We start from the raw sequence: 24,020 nt of genomic DNA, 5'->3' as shown, positions 1-24,020 counted from the left end.
AACACTGTCTCGATAACGCAATTCGCACTCTCTGGTTTCTCAACTCAAACTGACTATTAATTCGTCTTTGTCCCTTAGCATCCCTTTGTCTTTTGTCCTAGCCCCACCACGCACGTGTTTCGCAAACGCTCGTGGCCAGGGTCAGGCAGACCTTTTCCGCGAAACTATTCGATCGAAGGACCGACGATACATTGTTGGGCCTGTCGACACTTTAACTTTCTCGCGAGATTGTTTATAGTTGGCCCGATATCTCTTAGGCCTTTTGTTTACGATACTACATTAGTACTACATATATTAGGTTGTCCCAAAAGATTCTTTCGCTTTGATGCACAACATTTTTTATTTTATATTATTTTATTGAATTACGTATGATCCATTTTGCTCCATTGTTCCAATATATCACATGCAATTTAATAAAATAATACATGTCGGAGATGGAAGGACAGCGGGATTTCCCGTCCGGAATGTTGGGAAAACCCCCAATACCCTAGTCCAGATTTTTACTATAGCTGCACTTAAGTAATAAAAATAAGGAATAGTTTTAATGTTCCAATCCGACTTTATGACGATGGATTCGGGCTCGAAGTGACATAGCGGGTCACTAGAAGTAGCCACGATCACGGGAGGGACGTGTACCTGACAGAGGTACGAAATGATTATATGGCTCTCCTTAAAAACAAAGATTGACCCGAGAAGTGGGGACAGGAATATATAAGGGCAGTTTCGTTTGAATGAAGAGAGAGTTAGTTTGTTAGTTAGTCGTTGGACGAATTACTGACTGAGTTGTCGAGAAGTTACCCGAATCGAGTAGTACGTTGATACTTGTCCTCCCGTGGACCGTGGATTCGTTATCGAACTTGAATTCGTTGTCACCGTCATTTCGAACATCCTATTGCCATTACTCATAGCCTCTTGTAGTGTCCACATTCGTACTGATAAATATTAGCTACATTCGCGACGGTACAGTAAGTAAAGATTCATAGAACGCCCCAAAATGCCAACCTGACTCCGACATATAAATATAAGTAATATATATAAATAATATAGTATAAATAAAGGAAAAAATGTTGTGGTTCTATTATTTCCTTATAAAACAAGAAAAGCTTTTGGGACAATCTAACACGCACTGTCTAATAAGCTGTAAAAGTTCATGTCGATTCGTTACAGGCTAATTGTTAAACAAATATCTATTCATCTCAGTGTATTCGTGTAATTACGGACAAAAGATTTTCATGCTTAAACTGTTAAAACGCTGCTTTTCCTTTCATCGTGACAATTACTCTTTCTAAGGTTCCGCGTGTTCCTGAAGTAAAATCCTGATGCCGCCATTCTGATAGGATTTCACGCGTCGAACGCTGTTTGACACGGTAGATATTACGCCGGTCTCCATTGATTCGGTCTACAGGGATTTTAATCGAAAGAGCGACATTTGCATTTTCACGAATGTAATATCTATGATTTGTACGAACTACTGGGATTTAATCTTCCGTCGTTTTTTATTTTACGAGTAGGCTTAAAGAACGTTCTTAAATCATGGTGATTGTATTAGTTATTATATGAACTTCAAATATATGTCACATTATTTATTCATTTATTATTCCATATTTCACGAGCAAGACAGAAAGGTGTTTTGTTGCTAGCTGACCTTTAGCAGCACAACATTTCCGAAAAATGTCGCATTAAAAAACGCTAATAATAAATTTGTTGAAATTACATTATATCTGTCTTTGTCTGTTATGTAGTGCCTTGAATAGAATTTTCTCTTACCGGTGCTAATATTCTAAAATGTGCAACGAACGAGTCGATTTCAAGTTTGACGTGCAACTATCGCTGATGCTTCTGGAAACGACCATGTTTCCAAAGTGGAACACACAGATTGGTTATTTACTAGAGCTGGATAGGCCAATTGCCGGAGAAATCGTTCGGAAAAGCGAAAAATCCTCGTGGAAAAAGGTTAAAACTTCATGCTAACAATTCGATAGACCAATTTCTCTTCTTTCTTTTTTCTCAAGAATGCTTTTCACGGAGGCGTGGAATAAATTTTAATGTAAAAAATTTCAAAGATTCTATAAACTTCTCGTTTATCGTTTGAATCGCGCGGCGAAACGAAATCAAAATTGCTATTTACGTATGCAGATCTGCGCTATCTGAATTGGAGCATGTATAATCGCTGGATATGTGTGCCATAATACGAGTTGATGTGAATCCGATTTGCATGTTCATTTAGTAATAATTGGTCGGATAATCGTATCCTTGTCGTTGGGCGATAGCCGGCCGAGTTATTACGTGTTATTCTATTCATGTTACGTTCGTCCCTTTTCATTGGACACTTTACATCTAAATCGATACCATTCCCTTATATTTATTTCATTTATTCCCTTTTCTCCTGCTTCGTTAGGATGTTTTCAGAATTGAAATTGAATTATTTTTATTTTCGATAAAGAGTTCATTTTTTGAGGTCTCGATATTATAGCGGGAAAGATATATACGATTGAAAGTTTATATTCCAATTATACGTTAATGCAGTATACAAGCAAAAAGTATGTAATATATTAGATTTTTCGTTTCTTTTCTTTGTTTGGAATTTATTTGAAATTTTATTACAATCAATTCTCATTGAGAATTATAAGTAAATGATTCTGGCGTGGTACTATGTCGTGTTTAATAAGTGTTCATCGTATGTTTGATTCTAGATAATTTATTAGACGAATTAAAATTTAAGGTGAAGAGAATTGAAAATTTAATCGAAGAAATTCCTTTTTTGAAATTAGAAAACATTGGTAAAAGGATATCGAATTAAAAGAAGTGTGTACTGTAACGTGAATCACAAGCAAATTGGTATCTCAGTCTCTTGAATTACATGCAAATTACTAAATTACAGGTATACTACGTTTTGGTTAATTATAGACTCTTGCAAGCAAGATTAGCTATGGACAATATGCAAATGCGTTCGACACATTCGAATTAGTTGTACGCTTATAGCGAGCAAACAAGTACGACGATTCACGATGCTAAAAGTATGAAACACGCATCAACAGGAATATTAATGAACCATCGATCGATATCGGTACGACGGGTACATTCTACCGATAAGTGTGGCTTAATCAAAGATGCGATTGTTAATGAAGCTTAAATGCAATGAATTTGAAATAAAATAAATTGAACATCTCTTCAAACATATTTCCCTTGGATCATCAATTAGCAGAATAATACCTATATTATAATTATGATTAATATTCTTTGTCTTTTACAAGGAAATAATTTTTAAATTTAACAAGCTCGTTCCCTTTTCCAACTACGTTATGTTACTCGCTTTTAGCTAACGGAATTATTATCAAAATTAGGAAGTCAAAAACTCATAACTTATTACTTATTCGTTTTTTTTAAAATCTTCTAGTATACGAGTAATATATAACTATACCGTGTGATACCTTACGCACGAATAGCATCATACTGCACCAATATGATATTTACATGTAAATCGATCATTAGACGAATTCGCTTCTCGCAATTGTTTGGCTTTTTTGTTTTTTTTTTCAACGTGATTTGTTTGAACTGAACAAAATTAGATCGTAAAATATGTTAAACGTCCTTGCGTTGTAAATTGAAGCGAGTATCGAGAGTGCGTCAGATACTATGTCTCTGGAGGGTAGAATTTTGGCTCGCCTCTTCTCGAAGTAACGTGCACACAATGTAATTTCCATTATTACACACACGAAATGTATTGCCACTTTCAATTAGGCACGCTGAAAGCATCATTGCTATTGTAGGCTTAGGGCAGCATGTTGCAGTCGCAGTGGCACCGACCCACCGGTCGTTGATCCCAAACTTCGTTATTTGCCTACCTGTGGCCTGAATTCACTTGAACAATATTAACGGGCCCGCATGATTATTGCAATATTTACGCGACGTCCTGAATTAATTAGTAAGAAACGATTCGGCCGTCGATACGTAATTAAACGGTGGCGTGAATTTCGTTGCCCGTTGTCCACCGATTATTTCGAATATCCGGTAATTCTGGTTTTGCGGTAACTCGTGGTTGGACTATACGTTGACATATACCTAAAGTGACCAAAAGTTTTCAGCTTGCAAACGCTGTATGTTTCGTTATATGATATGTTGGGGTTTTGACAGAATATAAAAACCTATCAACTTTCAGACAAAAACCTATGGAAATGAGAAAAATTGCTGTGTCGATGCCTGTGACATTGACACTGTTACGTATGTTGTTAGGACATTGAAGTATGCGATTGCCGATTCCAATTACGTGATTTTCTTAAGATATTCAAAATCCTCTTTCCATTGAAGCGAAAGCAAAATCGAGACATAACAAATTTAGATCGCAGAATTAGCCATTAGTGAAAAAGTAGAAATTAATTTAAATAAAAGATGGATGATCTATATGTAAAAAATTGGAGAAAGTTTGATTCACGTTCTACGCGTTAGCAGAGTTCCAATAATCTAATTTGACAGCAATAATCTTGGAAATAGTTGCTAATACAAATAATCTGCTTAAGGAAACGACTAGTTTGTCTTGGAAATTCCAATCTGTTTTAACTCATTCTATAGCGCAATAATCGGAATGTTTCACTTTCCCTTTCTTCGTACCTTGCATAACTGTAACCGTCTAATACTATCTTAATCTTGCTCGAACAATAATTTTTACTTGTTTGATGTTTCTCTATCGCCATGTTTCTAGTTCTAAGAAGACGCTCACGCGATTATTGGGAGGTTTAATTTCGATCAAACAGTGAAGATCAAAAGAGAGTATAAGAGTGACAGACAGACAGACAAACAGAGACAGAAAGAGAGAGAGAGAGAGAGAGAGGAGGAGGAGCAAGAGGAGGAATATCAGTAATCAAGTCTGAAATTAACCCAAGATGCTCGATAGTCATTGTAGCTGCTAATTGCTCTAGAGCCTATGTCTACTATGGAGCAGAAGCTTTCAGCGTATCAAACTGGTGATACGTTTCGTGATATAATGATGTAAATTGCATTCTCGACCGATGCGATGCTTTTCGATACACAAGACATTGTACACGTTGAACTTTCTTGTATGCATTTCGTGTATACTGTATATGCGTGAGGAGAAATTTCATCATGTTACGTGGAAGAATTAAAATTGATACGTGAATTTGAGATGAGAGTTTAAGCTCAAACTTATAATACATCGCTATGTACATCCATGATCCTAAATAGTTATGATAACAAATAAAATGCGGTGATGTTTGATGTAAGGTGCCCAAGGAATACTCTCGATGTTCAACGATATAATTTATTTAACAATCAACAGTCAACAACCAACAATCAACAATCCCCGCTTCTCGACTATGTTTGTGTCACGTAGAAGATCGAAGATGAAGATAAAAAAAAGAGAGATTTTATTTACTAACATCTTGGCTACAATAATGATAGTTTACTTCCAAGACTGAAGCTCTTACAACTCGGTCGCATCCCTATACAGGTGGTTATCTTATGAAATAGGGGGCTGGAAGGGGAAAGGGGGGACGCCCGGGTATCGGGTCTGGGCCTGGGACCTCCTGTTGCCGCGTGTACTCCCTTGCCGTTTGGTGGGTTCCGTCATCAGCCTATCGGTTTTGAAGCCTCGCACTTTCGATCGGTTGACCCTTCGCACTTCGTTCAAAAGATTCTTTTCTTTCGTTGCCCCTCGATATCATACCCACTACGCACACGTTCGTTGGACGTCCGCGACCGTTGCCGCGTATGCATTCTTCCGAATATTCGGCGGAAGGACCGTAGAGATATCGATGGTACATTAGGCATATCGGCCTTATGCTTTGATGGTATAGCGCTTTGTGTCGCGAAGCCGTCGGAAAGTTCCGTCGTCGAGTGTCGCCACAAAAATAAAGAATGCAAGGATTTATTTTCTCATACGTACTCAAGACGACTAGACGACTACTTACAATCAATTCTCATCGAGAATTATAAGTAAATTATTTTGGCGTGGTATTGTAACTTGGATTGTAGCAGTTTATAGTATGTTTGATTCTAATTGAATCTAATGCTTAAATCTAAAGGGTATTGTCTTTTTAGTCTGCGGATCTGATCCGTCGTGTCAAGTAATTGGGTAACTAATAGGTTTTGGTGGTTGTTAACTCTTGTATTATATCTGTTACTGAATTTGGATATTTCTTCTTTAACCGTGGGTATCTTAAGGTCGCGTCAAGGTGTATTGTTTCATTGGTAACATAGCAAGGTGCACCTATTAAGGATCTTGGAGTTTTTGATTGGAATTGTTGGAGAATCTCCACGTTGGAATTACTCGCTGTTCCCCATAGTTGGATCCCATTATTTAACCAAAAATTTATGCAAGCGCAAATTTTCTCGCTTTGAAAAATACCGACATTATTCTTATTTCCGGGCGTCAGAATCTTGATAGATTGCTGGATTTCTCGATTCTCAGGTGTCTAGATTCCTAAATTCCTAGATTTCTAAAAGCCGAGATTCACAAATTTGTAGGATTTGCGGACGAATAAGACGGAGATGCTTCCTCGAAAAGTACAAAGGCACAAGCACATCTCTCGTTTAAAAATCACAAAGTCTAAGTGATTTGGCAACGCTTCGATGAACGCAAAAGCGTTGATCAACATTTACGATAGATTTAGATCGAGCGAACAAAATAGAAAATTGTTACATTGTTTTCGTTCAAGCCGTCTTATATGCAAGTAGGCGTGCACTATGCTCAAGCATGATTCGATGCAACGTAACGTAATTACATGGTCGGGCGTAATGAATGTTCGTTAATTGTCACTTGTCTTTTGATTCGTGTTTTTCAAGCGAATAATTACGCGGGTTTTCAAAATCACCTACGAGTTATTCCGCTCGAGAAACGCGTGTAACAGGTACCGTGTACCATGGACAAGTTCGTGTCTCGTCGAAGAACTCGTGTATTAAAAACATGTGGATAACGTGATTTAACATAAAAAATAATTTAAATTTTGTTTCAACGAATGGTTCAATTGCGGATGCAGACGAACGAGGATTTAATTAAGCGGTAGAAAAATTTGTTCCCATCGATTACATCTACATGGCCGAATAGAGTGTGCTTTTTAATTACGTAACATCGCTCTTGCTGAATGCAGAAATCATTCGGCACGGATGAAATACGCTGTTAAAACAGAGAGTACGCCCGTCACGTTGTACGCAGCTACATTATTGAAATCGTAGCTTTTTCGAGTTTCGCATCAGCAATCCGATGTTTCAACCGTATCGGATATTTTAACGTTGTATACGTTATTTATATTTGTAGAATTGTCAAAACAGAAATTTCAGTCGCTTCGCAGGATTCCCCCTGTCCGTTGGATTTTCTATCTAAAAAGCTGGTATTTCAAATACTTATTAAAATTAACTTCAATTAGAATGAGAATTTACTTTGTGGATTTCGTTAAATATATTTACAGGTATTTTAAAATGTACAATACAAAGTTAATCGCAAACGTTGTCCGCTCGATGATATTCGTTATAAGATTGCGCGATACTGCGGTACCGATACTAACTGTTACGCTGATTCGCTAGACTCATTCGTTATACTTATTCGGCCGACTGATGATCTCGATGACTCGATATTGATATTGATTCGCGCGACTGATTGACCATGTCTAGAGAACATGCTCGTTTGTTTATACTGGTCGAGGGGGATACCGGAACGTTTGAACTTGTCACTGGTTGTCGGTTGCACGTAGCAGCGAAATTGCTTTGTCCGGAGTTTGTTTATCACATTATGCGCGTCGTACAGTGTTAAATCTCGAAACGTCCTAAGACGCATATGCCGCGTCCTGTGAAATACCTGATGGAGTACGCTTCTTCTGACTGTAAGAACTATTAATGAGGCGATGTCGAGCAGAAGAAGTAGTTGAAAAAATCGAGAAAAAGTTATTCAACTTCACGATTATATTTTTCAGTATTTTTACTTCACTGATATTTACCTCTTTTTTTTTGGTTTCATATATATATTTACTTATCTTTCGAACTTTTCTTAAATTTCTACTTATGCAGAATGTTTCAAAATATCGATGGGAGATCGACATTTTTCTGTCGGTACGATCCAAATTTAATATTGAATTTCGTAAAATACATACGCGAATTTTTGTAAAATTTCGGTAATAACGAAATAACGGGGAATTTTCAGTCAAAAAATTAGTCATAAAATTTTGATCATAAAGGAAATTGAAATTAAACAAAGTTGAACGACGTAACTTTATAAAGTATAAAATATTGCATTAACCGCGATAATAAAAAATAATGGCCGATTTTAAAAACAATGTTGAGGTAACGCTTTATTCTCGCACACGAGCGCGAATGTCGACAACTGATAGGGATTGTTTTTACTGGCGGAAGAAATAGTACGAAACTGTGCGAACAGCCACCCGTGCAACCGCCAACTGGAACAATGAAGATTTACTCGGTACCTTTGGAAACGTTATTCCTTATTCCAGCAAGAAATACAGCGATAGAGGACGTATTCGAGAAAGGTAATAGCTGGCGTAAACCAATTTAACAGGTGATTTCAATTCACGAAGATTTCGAGAAAAGGAAAATTGAATGGAAATCGAGAAACTGCAGAAAGACTAACAAACAACACCGAGTTGTTTTCACCTTTTACCAGTCACCAAAAACTATTGATTAATTCTAATCAAAACAATGGAAGAGCAATGATATTTTTATGAAGATCAAAAGTTAAACTTGTGCCATTAGAATTTTAAAGAAATAGCAGTATTCTTTTCGAATTATTATTTATGGTCGAGTTCCGTTTGAATCCAAACGAGAGGAAGAAATTATTAGGTTGTCCGAAATTTGTTTGTTGTTTCTTTCGTTTTATAAGTAAATAATAGACGCACAATGTTTTTTCTTTTATATTAGTTTGTTGAATTATGCACGAACATAATAATGGAAATAGAACGAAATGGATCATAGCTAATGCAATAAGATAATATAAAAGAGAAATTGTTGTTCATCTATTATCACCTTATGAAGCGAAAGAAACTTTTCGGGCAAGCTAATATATTAATGTAACGATGAAAAGAAGCGCTTTCAACGATTGATCTTTCCTAACAGTAGGACCATTAAAATAAATAAACAAATATGATGCAATTTTAAAATTCATCGCTAAAAGTAGTTCCTCGAACAACTGATTACACTGTAACGTCTGTTCTACCGTGTGCGAAAGTAACGACAGTCGTGCAGCATGTTCGAAAAGAGCATTCTTAAGCACTCTAGCTTGCGAGTAAGAGATTCTTCTGTCAAGAAAATACGACAGGAGCTGGAGAAACTACTGGAATTGTCTCATGCCCGGTTTATAACTGAGCTTGCCGTTTCGCTGTCGTCACCTACGGTAAATTTTAATGTTTATTTAAACGCTCTATGTAAAACGAATTTTACTTTATCACCTTTGAAGAAGATTCAAAATTCCTACGCGCCTTATTATGCCAATGTGAATGCTTTACTTCGCTTTATTTTATTTCCTTTATTCGACATAAAATTTGTCAGGATATGGTCTGATTCTTAAAATGGAAGGTCCGGAAAGAACAATACTTGGTGTTCAAATATATTAATGAATATCACATTACTAAACTTAGCCACTCATTCATCTATTTATTTTGTTCTTTAAAGTACCATTTTAATGATCAACTGCTTAGTTACCCTAATTACCTAATTATATATATTCTATTTTTCGAACTTTTGATTTCCATCCATTTTGCCACATTTGTCTCATTCTTCTTGTTCTTCTCCATACTTCTACACCGTCGTTCCTCATACACATCTCTAATTGCTTAAAATCGATCGATGCATTTAGATGAAATGTTATAGTTCAATCTTTTATCACTTTTCCTATCGATAAAGATGGTGACCATTTTGAAACGTGCAGTATCGATTGCGAATCTATTGAGCATACGAAGCTTGCCACAAGCTTGCACAACGTTCATGAGCATCACTTTGAAAGAACTAACAGAGATAATTTTACATTCACTCTATCAAGCTTATCTGCGTATTTTTATTGACAATGGCGGATAGTTTTCTCGTACGTCTGAATTGTTTGAAACGTAAACGAAGAAGCGACGCTTCCGAATGTTGCTGAAATCGAGGGGATTGGAACGGGCATCTCCGTGCTTTTAATATTATTCTCTTTCGCTGCACGAGTTCGCTTCTACTCGATCTTGCCTCGATTCATTGTTAGTAGGAGGAAGCGTTATTTCCTATTTCCTATTTCCTATTCCTCCTATTTCCTTGCGAGCTCGCTGCAACACAGAACGATGGTGGGACAGTTAGACAAGAATCAGCGGTGTCTGAATATAAAGCAGCCTCGGAATGTTTTCCTTTAAGTTTTGAGAATGAAAGATTAATGAACATAACGTTAAATCGTAGCAAAAGCTCAGTAGACAAATATGAGTGACGAAACAATGTTCTATTTTTCGAATATTTGGAAGGAAAAGTTAATATCTGTAAATATTTTTAAGTATTAAAATATCAAAATTTCTTTGTTACGATACGTTTAATAGGTGTTGATTCAATACGGATTTGAATATGTTAAACTTAAATATATAGAAATTAGAAATTAATATTTTATAAAACGTTCTTAGATTGGTTGAAGAAGAAAGTATCTCTAACTTTGCTTTAATATAAAAAAGTAGTTCCAATTATCACTGATCTATAGGATATTCCGCAATATGACTATCGTAATTTTCGCGACGTTCGTTCCGAATATCTAAATAAAATTTCTTTAATCTCAGCCGCCGTTTTTCACGGTTCTTTGGATAATGAAGAGATCTAAGGGGAGAATCAAACTGAAAATGACAATTCTCTGTTGAATGCACAGAAATATGCCTTGGCCGTTGTATCGTCGCAATCATATTGAAATAATCACAGATATCCTAGTCCAAATCAAATAAAAAAAAGGGGGGGGGGGAAATAACGTAAATCTAATGATAGAAATTAAATGATAAAAATTAATACTAATGTGAATTCAACGATATTCGTCGTATAAATTCGCTAATCGCTGTATAAACTGACGATTAAACCACACAGATATTGTGTTCGATTCGTGGCTATCGCGGTGTTCAAAAAATTGTCATTGACCTTCGAGGCGAGAAACATGAAAAATGCGTAATTGTGCGAGCGTGGCCGTACTTAATTAATTGATTTTAATGAATCTTAACCAATGTGCCAGGTATTTAAGACAGAAATTTTAAGCTATCTAGGAATTTCTGAAATTCACGTGTATAAAATGTTTCTTCTAAGTGTAAAGGGACAATAAATTCGACATGTGAAATACTGCGAAATAATGCGAGGAATGATTTTTCGTTGCAAGACTCGTTATCGAAGCGAAAGCTCGCTGGGGGCGTGCGCATAGTCGAACAAGTAGAATAAACAGGGTACATTGAGGATTCAGGAAAATCGTAGATTACGTTTTCAATGTTACACGTATGTGTAGCCATAGTAATGAAATAAACGAGTTTCACGACTGAACGTGTTGCTAGTTTCGTGTCATACTCTATGTTGCGAAATAAAAGTACATATTTAAATAAGTAATATGGATGAATTAACCCATTATGCCTAGCCAGCTCGATAGTGTAGTGTAGACAAGCGCCACTTAAAGATATGCCTAATCAGGTAAGTAGTTTAAGCCGAACAGAGGCGGGCGTTGTTTTTAAATCAGCCAAATAGTGTAGATCAACTATGACCGTTGTGTCGGTAGGTATAAGTATAGATAGACAAGTAGAATAGGTCGAGCAGCCATTATGCCTTGTCAGACAAGTAGTGTAAATCAGCTAGAAACGGTGTGCCTATTTAGACAAGTAGAGTAGACCGAGCGAGTGCTCTGCCTAGTCAGACAAGTAGAATGTAGCGGATAGTTGCCGCGCCTAGTCAGACAAGTAGCGTAGCGAGTGTTATACCTAGCCTTATATAACCTGTTTTATTATTACATTATTATTATCATTATTGTTGTTGTTGTTGTTGTTGTTGTTGTTTTTATTATTATTATTATGTTATTGTATGTGTATTCTTATAAACACGCTTTAATCTTGTTGATGACGAATTGATCCTGATTTGATTCACCGTTACAACAGGTGAATGCATAAGATTGTATGTGTATTCCATTACTTGTAGCGCGGTCTCCCTCTAAATTCGGATCGCAACTCGGTGGAATCGAGAGTATCGTAAAATCGGTAGAATTTTGAACGGTTATCAGTGGATTTTCAGTAAGAGATCATGAATGAAGATACAATATACATGACATACGATAACTTGAGGGAATCAGGCTCCAGTTTATTTATCACGCATCAAGGAAGTTATAAACTTCATTTGAAACTCGTCGTACGATAGAATTTTCAAGTTCTGTCTATCTAACTTCGTGTTTATGTATGAAAATATTTTCTATACGCGCGTACAGGACGTTTAATTTACGGTTGAAAATTATTTGTACGACGACCTAATTTCATTTTCATATATGTTTGCTGGCGCTCGTTATCGCGACGATTAAAAAGATGCAGTATTGCCAGAATTTCACAGGGAAAAAGAAACTTGAAAGCAACTCTCCTTTTCCGCTCTAAAACATTCGTTCCATTATCATAGAAACTTACAACCTTTCTCGCGATGAACCAAACAGCCAAAGTATTTCTATACTTACTTACCTTAACTGGATCATTTCTTAGTTACAAATTCCTTCGAACATGAAATGAAACATTTTATCTAAAGAACGCTAAACTTTAAGTAAGTTAAATTTAATTTTACTATATGCAAATGGGATATAACAACACGTACTTTGTACAAGTATAACGATATAGTAAAAGTCGATGAATCCTTGTACAAATAAATCATTAGAAAAATATCTATAATTCAATCAATGAACAACATTATTTAACTACTCTTCCAATTAAGAAATAAAACCCTATGTCAATTGGCAAAATAGTAGAGTCAAAGTATTACAGTATCGTGCGACGTGCTCAATGACAATATTTACCAAGAAAGCATTTATACATTGAGTATACGTAAAAGCGATGATTCTCCGCCATGCTCTGGGAATTGAACGATCTTTCTTGTTACCTTTTAGCCCCGAGCAGACAGAAATATCCTTCGCGAAACGGTATCTCGATGCGAATTAAAGCGTCGATTCGCAAGTAGATTTCGCGTTCTCGGAAAATTTTATCAAACGATTCAACGATCCGATATTCTCCAATCTGGCAATCGTTTCACCGTGATAATCTCTGAACAGCAACGTCCTTCGGTAGCGTTTCGAAATGGCAAAACAATTTAATTAACGCATCGATAGACCAGGACGTCTCTTCGCACTTCGCAACTGTTGAACCTGTGCGCCTTTGTGGAGAAATTGGAGCAAGGTTAAACGACGAAGAAAAGCGGAAAACGAGGAAAAAGATGGGAAAGGTGAACAAATAGGTGAAACAGTGTGGTATGAAAATATGATAAGTGGTAGTCAGCTGGCAGAGAAGTAATTAACGAAGCTATCCTATATTTCTCGGATCGTTAGAAATCGCAGAAAGTGAGACGGGCTCGCCATTGAAAAACACGAAGCTCGACCGATGAATCGTGACAACGGAAATGAAATTAGCTTGTATCCTCGACCTGGTTAAAATTGCTCGGCGATCGCGGTCTGTTTGTTACCTCGTAAGAGTTAAAGGACGGTTATAAAGATTAGCGCGAGGATAACTTATAGAGAAGATCTACGATGTTTCCCGAAACGCCCAGATAAGGAATATTAATTAACCGTGCGACATTTATTCGTCGATAACGTTTTTTAAAGGTCGCTTAAAAAAGACGAGGTAACACGTTTTAGCGAGTTGACAGAAAGACAGATCACTTGTTCTTAGAAATTAGTTGATAAATCTGTTAGTCTTGCTTCTGATCAAAATAGAGTCTCCCCGTTCTATAGTTGACAGTAAAATAAAAACGCTTTAACGAAAAATGATTTCTCTTTTAGAAATTTATCTGATAAGCCTTTATTATTATAAACGAAGCGATGAAAAGAGTATTTGTTTCTGGTTTTTATCAAAGCTGAAAGACTTCCCTCTCGTAAGTTATATTCACGGAAATACAGAAAGATTTCACGAGCAGAATATTCGGATTTTTACGAGTTTTCTGTAGCGTTCACAGACCGGTTCTACAGTCTCAATTCTTTCAATTTTTTGGATTCGGAGTTTCCTGGATTCGGTCCATAACGAAACAACCAGAAAACATTTCCTTTGGGCGCACGAATATCGATAGGAATTAGAAAGTGGTAATAAAAAAAAAAATTGAACGAGGAACGAACAAAAAAGGACTTTGTCTCGTTCAGCCACGCGCGTGACGTTATACATTGTACGCGTATCTATTTAAGTCTGGATGAAAAGCGGAGAACGCACGAAATCTCACGCGATCTTCTCGCGTTGTATAAACTTTTTTTCCAAAACTGTTGCTAAGCTAAAGAATAAATGGTAGGACAAACGGCAGGATATTAGGTTGACCGATCAACTTTTAATTCTTTATTCTTTAATTCGCAACATTTTTTAGCTCCATCCATGATATTTTTTATCGTTAAATGCAAAGAACTTTTGATTTGTCATTGATGTCGTTTTATGTTTTGGAAAATATTCAATTCTTTACTTCGCTATTTTATCCACGTTAGTGTTTAGATAACATTTGCAGAAGATATAACAAAACTTATTTAACGAGTATTTTAAGGAAACCGTTTTCCGTAATTTCTTTTATTGCAATTTCTCAGCAACTTATTCGAACAACTTTCAACATACGCAATTCTATTTGCTTACCTTCCATGTGTACACAGATTTGCTATCGGCGAATTTGAAAGATCGAACGAACGTCTCGATATTTACCTGGTATAGAGGTTGCAAAATTGGTAGCAGAATTGTGTGGAAATATTTACGTAACCACGGAAATGCTTGCTTAGATGCCTCCCCGTTTCAAAACCAAATAGAATACCGCAATATGTAGCGAAACGATTTTCTTACTATTTCTTTATCGACTGATATTTAACATCAACCTGTAAACGTATTGAACGTATACTTAAACGTATTGAAACAATTTTGTTTGCAAAAAATTGATTCGATGAAAAATTAATATTCGATATAAAAAAAAAACAGCTTCGAAATTCTCCACTAAAAACACACGGCACGTGTTTCAGACCTTTTTCAACTCTCCAAAAAGATTTTATGAATACAGACAAACAAAAACAGTAGACATTTCCGCATTAAAAAAACAAAGAGAAAGAAAGAAATAAATTTCTTTGTCAAGAAAATTTTTTACACGTTTTTCTAAAAATAGATCGATGACTGTGCCCAATCAGCGAACGATTAATTTCCATGTTTTCTTGGGCCCGGCGTCGAGTGTGTCCGTTGCCAATATCCAAAAACACAGTCGTAGACCTCCTCCTCCTTCGCCGATGTATTCGTGTTACAATTATTAGTTACGGATGCAGGAATAAACAGGATCTCTTGGAACGGGAACACGATTCGTTCGGGAACAGGGAAAAAAGGTGGGAAATTGTGCGAAGAAATTGTGTCGAATATTTCGAGGAAATTGAACGAATCGTTGGAAATTTTGTGGCTCCTTCGGACGATATTACGCAACATCGAAACACAGACATTCTGCTGCATTTCGTCGTGCTCCTCCTTCTCTCTCATTTTTCCATCCCAATATTTTTTTCGTTTTCGATATTTTTCTTCTTTTTACGTTGACCCAGATTGTATGGCGCACACGTAACACGAACGCGTTTGATAGCACGTACGTACGCGTAATTTAACTTTGAAATCGAAATTCATTTTTTTGCATGTTGGGGGGTAAACGTTCTGCTGGCTGGTTAAAGGGAACTGTTGGCTTTGTTTCTCTTTTAAATTCGAGTTATCACTGGACGGGTTTACGAGTGAAAAAATGGTCAATTAATTTAGAAGACCGTTGCGATAGAAAGGAAAGGTGAAAAGAAAAAAGTGTAGCATATTGGATAAGTGACAGCGATGGGATATTGCGTTGTTTCGTGGCAAGAGGCATCATTTTTTCTATAGAAACTTCTTTTACATGCGTGTAATACACATACGTGTATTTTGAAAAAGTCCGTTTTATCCAGGAACGGAGAAACAAAACGACAGGTGGAAGAAATCGAATAAATTCTACTCCAACGATGCTTCTAACGAATAGAAATTCTGTTTCAGGAGTTTAACGTTGCCAAGGAACAACACGCAGTGCAGCCATGCTCCTCCGTGGTCATTGAATCAGGTAAGATTCTTCGCTAGAAAATTAGTATAACACAAACCTTTTCATCTTCGACGATCTCGCTATATCGCAACAGTCTCTTCCATCCTTACATTGAAAATTACCAATCGACAAGAGATACCAGTTCTTCTGTCGCGCTCTAAAATTATGAAGGACCTTAGCCAGGGAAATCCTACGATTTATAGCGGGTCTTTAGGCTAGTTAAAAATATGCTATGAAGATGTTTCGACATCATTGGCTATCGTCTTGTCCGAAGGATAGGGTGTTTGCGTAGACAGACAGAACGTTACAGAACACGGGACAGAAACCGTTAGAAAGTTTTCTGTCGAGTGCCGCTACAGAATTTGATTGTTTTCGTGTGATTCGTTTCATGTGATTTCTGTCATTTCAGAATAGAAATATAATAGAATAGAAATTAGAATAAAAATACATGTAAATTTGTCAAATCACACAGTGTCACCAATGTAAACTCACAACAACGCTTGTATCAGACCTCAACGCTTCACGTTCTACCGGTCCACCGCGCTTCGACCACATTTTTGGTCATAAAAAAATATCACTGCGAGAATACTGAAATTTCTGATCAATGGTGTTAGAGAGTCTTCGAAAGGTTAAGTGGAACGTAATAATAGAGTAGACGGGGACTCATTGATCGTCGCTTCGTTACCAGCTTCGTCAATATTGCCTGTAAACGACATTACATCTAATTACCATCTGAAACAGGGAGCTTGCCGCATCAAAGTCGAAGCTATCCTGGCGGCGGTGGCGGATCCGGAAGCATGGGACGATTGTTCACGAGAAATTCGTCGGTGAGCTCGCAGAGCTCGTTGGAAGGTGCGCCTGGACCGTCCATCCATCGCACTGGAACTTCGACCCAGATTCGACCATTTGGCCCTGATGGACGGTACCATCATCATCGGGACCCTTTGCACGCTGCTTCTTCTTATCCACCCAGCAGGAGTTCGAGGTATGATTTAATTAAAGATATAATCGAATAACTTGACAACACAAAAGAGCTTTTTTCTGCCAATCTCGATCAAGCCCGCTACTCTGCATACGAGAGACTATTTATAAAATGTAAAGCGATTTTGACGTGAAATGATTGAACAAAGTTGCACGACGAAATCTTTCCTGCATATGGTTATATTCTACATGAAAGATTCGTTTCGCGTTATTTGTTTCTTCCTTGGCAGACGAATAATTATAAGCGGTAGACGTTCTGCGTTATATAATGCATCGAAATTAAACGTTTCCATTAGAATTATTAAACGACACTGGACGAGTGTCCGAGTTTTCGTTGAATCCATGAAATCTTGTTAATTACTCGGGCATAGCCGAGGCATGACGGGTCGAGGCATAACGAATGTTTAATGAACTCTTAATCTGACAAAGCGATCCTCGAGAAAAGTTTGGCCAGCTAGCTTTTTCGGCTACTCTCGATTAAGCGAGACAGATTTTTCAAGAAATATATTGACGGCTTTCAAGAACTTCTTAATTAACCGTATAGTACAGTAATATCGGACTTGATTAAATTTTATCATATCGTAAAATATTAAACAGGGGTATATTTATAAATTGAGTTGCCACGATAAAATTAATAAAAATAAGTCTTTAATTTACCACAAGGGATCGATCTTTGTATTATTGCTCGTTATCGTTACAGTTATCGTTATCGATACCACTGTTTCAAAGTACATGTCGTTAAACATCGATTTTTTATTAGTCGTTCATTGGCCATTCACTGCACCCGTCATCTTCGTCTATATTATTCGTAATTGATTATATAACGAAGAAGAATTGACACGCACCTTGCACTCGATTGCGAAACGCACAGATCACCATCACCTGGACGTGCAGCATCATTAGATGCACGCTGTGGGAGTCCAGCCAGTTGTTCGGGAAGTCTTCTGAGCAACAATGCGTCACCATCTCAGAGCTCTTTGTCGTCTCTGGCAACAGGTGTGAGCTCCTCGTGTGGTGGTTCCTCGATAAGCGTTGCCCACGTAGCTTCCAGATCAGCTGGTCGAAGTCTTTCACCTCTTCTTATTCCACCATCACGCATTTCTGCAAGGTGAGGTATTCCCCGATCATTCCCCGATCATTTCGTGATCGGACGATGATCGTTATTTGTCATTTAAATTCTATGCGATGTAATCTTGAACGTAATCGATTAAAGTCAATTTGTAGTAGATAACGAATGAAGAATTACATGGACGTCAAGTTCCATTGATATAATCACAGTTTGATCGTGCATGGCTGAATAAATTATTGATTTTTATTTTGCTTCTCGCAATCATTTCCCACCTATATAATCTTTTTATCCGAAAAAGAAATCTCCGTTATAAGGATTACCTTTGATCTATAATCTTGAAACGTAATATGTACTCCTTTTATGCAACAGCGAAGGTGGACCACCTCCCCCGGCATCACCACTCGGTTCCATACAACCTGATCTTTACCAACGAAGAGATGGACCTATTTATCTTAAGGCTCGCGGGTACGTGTAAAAGATTTTATCATCCAACGCGTAAATATTCGCTTTCCTTCTTTATTTCTACATAAGAGAGCACGGTTAACACGAATAAAATTTATTAAACGTTCAACCAACAAAGTCTATCGATATTAAATTAATTTTATTCGATGATTAAATCAATAGAATTCACGGTATATATGTACACGTATAAAAATCTAAAGGTCGCAACTTTAAAACGATATTAACATCCTGTGCGTGCTCGTAACACGCCAATTCACGTCGTTACAGTTGTTCCAGAAACCAGTTAAAGAAAACATGGAGTATAATCGGATCACGATCGTATTCCCGTTAAATCATTCGATACCATTGAAACGTTGTGCTTCTATTATTACGCGCCATCATTTATCGTGGACGTTTAATATTTTCATACGATCGAAACACAACGCAACTTTAGCCCACTTTACAGATACGCATATTATATTTGCATATACGCACGACCTACATGTCCATCTATTCCTGCCCGGAACATGCAAAGCACCTAAAAGGATATACCACCTAAAAGGATAAGCACCTACCGGATATACTGCAATCTGATACGAAAGTCAGCTGTTTTATTTGACTTGAACGCGAGACACGCGAATGATCAATCCCCTGGTCAATAGGCAAAGAACGCGTTAATGCTTCTTCGTATTACCGCGTCTGCTAATTGGAACGTGTACCACGTATACGACTAAGCAATGTGCGCACGTAGATCCGTGTTTATCGTTAAATACGATGCACCTATTCGAAATACCTATTCGACGCCGAGTGAAAATAACTGATTGATAAGTATTTCGAGCTTGATTCGAAATAGAAACAAATATTTAGAATTTTATGTTCCATTTGATTGTGATACGTTGTTCCGATTAAATCCAACGTATGGAATTTTACATAATTTGTACGACATCGATCGGTACGAGCTGGAACAATTTGAAATCACTTTGCCCCTATCGGATCTTGTTCAGATTAATTAGCTTACTCGAGATCAAGCAATCTAGGAACGTTTGGTCTGCCGCAGTTTGTTATTTACTTCAAGAAAAATATATGCTCTCAAACTCTCTTATGACTCTCGTTCGAACTCTGCCTCGTTTCAATTCAAGCACCGGAATTCGCTAATTTAAACGAGGCTCTTTAGAGCGCCAAAGTTCGTTCAATTATATATTGCGTAACTTAAGGAAAACAACGATCGTCGTGTATAATATCATCTTCGGTTTTACGCTTGTTAATATTGGTTCTCCAACTCGAGTCAACTTGACATACATCCACGATACATTTCCACGAGAACACGTGTCATTCGAATTCAGATCACTCGATACAGATACGTTCGATAAGAAACGAATAGAAGTGGAAATAACGCGCGTCTTCGTGCTGGCTGTCATTTTAGAAATGGAAAGAGTTTAGGCCGGCTGCATTTGCGATTCAAATACGACTTCGATCGATCGGACCTGCATGTACACCTGATCGAGGCTCACGACCTGGCTGGAAGTGATCAAGGAGGATTCAACGATCCTTACGTGAAGCTGACGCTCAGCCCTGAAGTGGATTCGAGAAAACGACAGACACAGATATACCGTAACGAGGCGAATCCGTTCTTCGACCAACAATTCAAGTTCCCCGTCAGCAACGACGAACTTCAAGACAGGACCCTAGTTTTACAGGCAATTGACACATTATTACCGTGTTAGCTATTAAGTTCTATCATCGATAAATATCGCAAGTACTTTTTTTCCATTTTACTTTTACTTTTATTCGATATATCAAAATCAAACAACAATGCGACAATTATCTTCGTTTGTGTGTTATTTCGTTGGAAAAAAGTGGAATCTGTTACGTTTGTTTCATTGGTTTGATAACATTCGTAATGCAATAAATCATCTCGACATAGCAAAAACATCGGGTTTCTACGAAATTGAAATCAATAGATTTATGTAAATGGAGAAACAGACGTATCAAATTCGGATGGTCCTTACTTTGTTTCAAAACCTTTATCTTCGATTAAATTGTACTGGTATTATTCGTTTCTCTTTGGTGCAAACACAGTTCTATTTAAACAGTATATTTTTTGACATTTAATTTTTTCTTAATTTTCCTTTCGGCGCATGAAAAGATTTTTTGTAATATGGGTCATCGACCCTAATATAGCAGAAATATTAGCAGAACCTTCGATCAACGAAGGCTAATGTTTCGTTAACATTTATTACGATACGAGTTATAAATTACATTTTTCACGTTACGCGCACCAGAAAATCGGTGATTTAATCGAGTCAAACTTTTTCTGTCTGACAGGTGCTCGATTACGATCGTTTCTCCAGGAATGACATAGTAGGTTCTGTCAAAGTGCCGCTAAATATTTTACGATTAGATTCTCCTACCTCGACCGAAGAAGTTTGGGGAGACATTGAACGTGAACGGAAGCCACCCGAACAAATTCAAGAAGTTCTACTGTCGCTCTCTTATCTGCCCAGTGCCGAACGATTAACAGTACAGATTTTGAAGGCGCGAAATCTGTTTCCACCACAGGTAACTCGATCGAATTTACCAAATTTCCTTGTTACTTTATTTACATATTTTAGTAATATTTTAGTTCTACTTTTCGTTCTCTAATTTTCCCATCAACTTTTGTCACTTAACTTTGGTTCGTGCGACTATTAAAACGTTAATCATTTTCGTTTCGTTTCGTTTCGTTTCGTTTGATTGCTGATTCCGTTTTTAATCGATGTCTGAAATTGACGTCTCTTCTTGCTGTCGTTCGTTTGCGTCATGAAAGATATCGACAATTTGAGCATTTTCATATTCCACGTGACGCGCCTGATTGTGTTACGCAGGACAAAGAAACCTTAGATTCCTTCGTGAAAGTAAATCTCCTTTGCGGAGAGAAGAGGGTGAAGAAGAAGAAAACTGCTGTAAGAAAAGCGACCACCAGTCCCGTTTGGAACGAGGCAATGTCCTTTAATGTTCCTGCCAACTATCTTGCATCGTCAGCCATCGAGGTAGATATACGTGCAACGTGTTTAATCAAGCTTTTCTAGTTCCACCGTAATGCAGGCTCTCGTATCGTCGTATCGTCGAGTAAATAAAACCATTGTCCTGGTGAGAAGCAATTTCAAAGTGTTTTGCACGAAGATCATATCGATTTCATATCGGAGGAATAATTTAAATCAAACTGATTCAAAGATATAATGTCCGTCGCCTTTCGTAAATTTCGTTGTATCTATGACATTTTATAAAAAGCTACTCCATTAAACCAAAAATCGGAGCAAATTTTGGTGAACTAAAAGGGAAATACGACTGAAATTTTCTTGTTTTCTTTCACAAAACCTTGGAGATTTGTTCGAAACAAAATCCTATACATTTAATAAGTACAGATTTTATGAATCGTCTCCTCGATTATCTTATCTTATTGTTGGAAAATAACACGATTATATCGATCTTCCATTAAAGTTTTCACATACTTGCAATTTCGCATAGAATAATCTATTATTACACATGATGAATAAAAGATATATTAAATATATTAAAAAGATATTAATTAATTCGAAAAAGATTTATCTTCCGGACCACTGTCAGATGTCGGTGGGTTGTCCCATTGAAAATATTATTTAAATCAACGGTTCGTGTATTGATATGCGTAACAAAATTCCACGAGGCTGAGCGTTCCAACTATATTATACGGCTCTGTAACAAGAGAGAAAAATCACATTTTCAGCAGCATGGGAAAAATTTAATTTTCAATTTTTATGTTGCGAAACGTAGCTCGCCGTTTTTTTTTTTCCTTCTCGTCAAAGATCGTGCGAAAATTAAAATAAAAATCGTATTAACGAAAAAATTCAACACACTTTGCAACTTTGTTTAGTAGCTCGAGATATTAAAATTGTTCGATAATCGACGTACGTATTGGCATAGTACGTGTATACGTTCGATTTTTCTGTAATTCGAGTGTGATAAAAAAAAACAAAAAAAAAAAAGAAAGGAACAAAGTTACAATATAGTCACATGTATGTATCATCTATTTCTATTTTGACATTATTTGTCCTGTGCATTTCGAACAATTTTCCAATAACATCCGTTTCGTTTAATATCGACGAATCTATCTTAAATTAAGTATAGAAGAATAAAAAATGACCATCCTTTTTTGACCTTAATAAGGCTATCGCTATAGATATCGATATAGTTAACTAAAAGTATCGAATTCCATTAAAATTAAATGATATTCAAACGATATAAAAATTAAAATGATATTCAAAAATTTCGTTTCACGAATAATTAGCTCCGAGTACGACTTTTTCATAAGATATACGTAAAATATATTTTCGTTAAATACAAAGTTCCTTATTTTTATGTATCTGCGTACTTTTGTAAAATACAGTCAAGTTATTTTACATGCGATAGACACCATCTGCTTTGCATCGAATATTTCAAAAGCAATACCTCCGCAGCCATTTCCACGAAACGTAAAACTCTGCAGTATTGTTCTCGGGATCACGCAACCTTGCCAACTATAAACGAGTTCCGTCGATTACAAGTTATTGATTTACATCATAGGGTCGCCTACAAAACCTAGCAACAATTTAGAAAACACCAGATCCCCGTAGAGTTGAATTCCAATCAATTCTCGCAACTTCGGTAGTGAACAATTTTCATCGATACGTTTTTATTTGTTACTCGGCGGATATAGACTTTGAACGTGAGTCGTTAGTGAAATTTTGCAGCAGTGACAAATTTGTATTTTAGATCCTGCAAAACTACGAGATCGTATTGAAACGTATACACAAGCCGATAATGATAAATAAAGAAATTTCATTAGTCTAACAATTATGAGAAACGAATTAACTTGCCACTCGAATTGATCTCACCAATCTTTCAAATACTAAATAACGATTGCTTTATTTAGGGATCTCTTATTTTTTTATATGTCGTTCTCTTTCGGTTAGCAAAGATTATATCGTATTTACCGTGATTCTATAATCATAATAGTACTTTCTGCAAGATGATGATTTTGTCAAAAGATGATCTGTTAACAAACGTATACGTACGTATAACAACCACGTTGAGCAAACGTAGCGCTACGGTTAAATAGTTTTTTCATGCAAAAGAAGAAAAAGAGAAAGAAAGACAATCAGGAAGCATCCGTAGAACCGACCAGTCGTCTCTTAAAACTATACAGAGAGAAAAAAGAAATAAGTAGAGAACGTAGACTAGACCTACTATTGTATTACAGGATTAACAATGGTAAATTGAACTGTCAAATGTGTGATTTACAAAACCGCAG

The 24,020-nt window shown here is 36.8% G+C and overlaps 1 protein-coding gene across 5 annotated transcripts in view; it reads left to right on the top strand.

Moving 5' to 3' along the window:
• Sytbeta (Synaptotagmin beta) overlaps positions 1–24,020 on the top strand; it is a 97,415-nt gene that overhangs the window by 69,554 nt on the left and 3,841 nt on the right. For 4 of the 5 annotated variants that reach the window (XM_076619172.1, XM_076619171.1, XM_076619173.1 and 1 more), the window contains 7 exons: positions 16,179–16,242; positions 16,963–17,206; positions 18,074–18,310; positions 18,641–18,736; positions 20,136–20,409; positions 21,038–21,271; positions 21,577–21,741. In XM_076619172.1, coding sequence (XP_076475287.1) covers positions 16,179–16,242; positions 16,963–17,206; positions 18,074–18,310; positions 18,641–18,736; positions 20,136–20,409; positions 21,038–21,271; positions 21,577–21,741 — 1,314 coding nt within the window. The remainder of the gene's footprint in view (positions 1–16,178; positions 16,243–16,962; positions 17,207–18,073; positions 18,311–18,640; positions 18,737–20,135; positions 20,410–21,037; positions 21,272–21,576; positions 21,742–24,020) is intronic. The other variant, XM_076619174.1, reaches the window with a different exon arrangement.

This window comes from Bombus vancouverensis, chromosome 6 (assembly GCF_051014615.1).
Source record: "Bombus vancouverensis nearcticus chromosome 6, iyBomVanc1_principal, whole genome shotgun sequence".
Taxonomy (NCBI): domain Eukaryota; kingdom Metazoa; phylum Arthropoda; class Insecta; order Hymenoptera; family Apidae; genus Bombus; species Bombus vancouverensis.
This window is presented reverse-complemented; position numbering and strand designations above follow the sequence as displayed.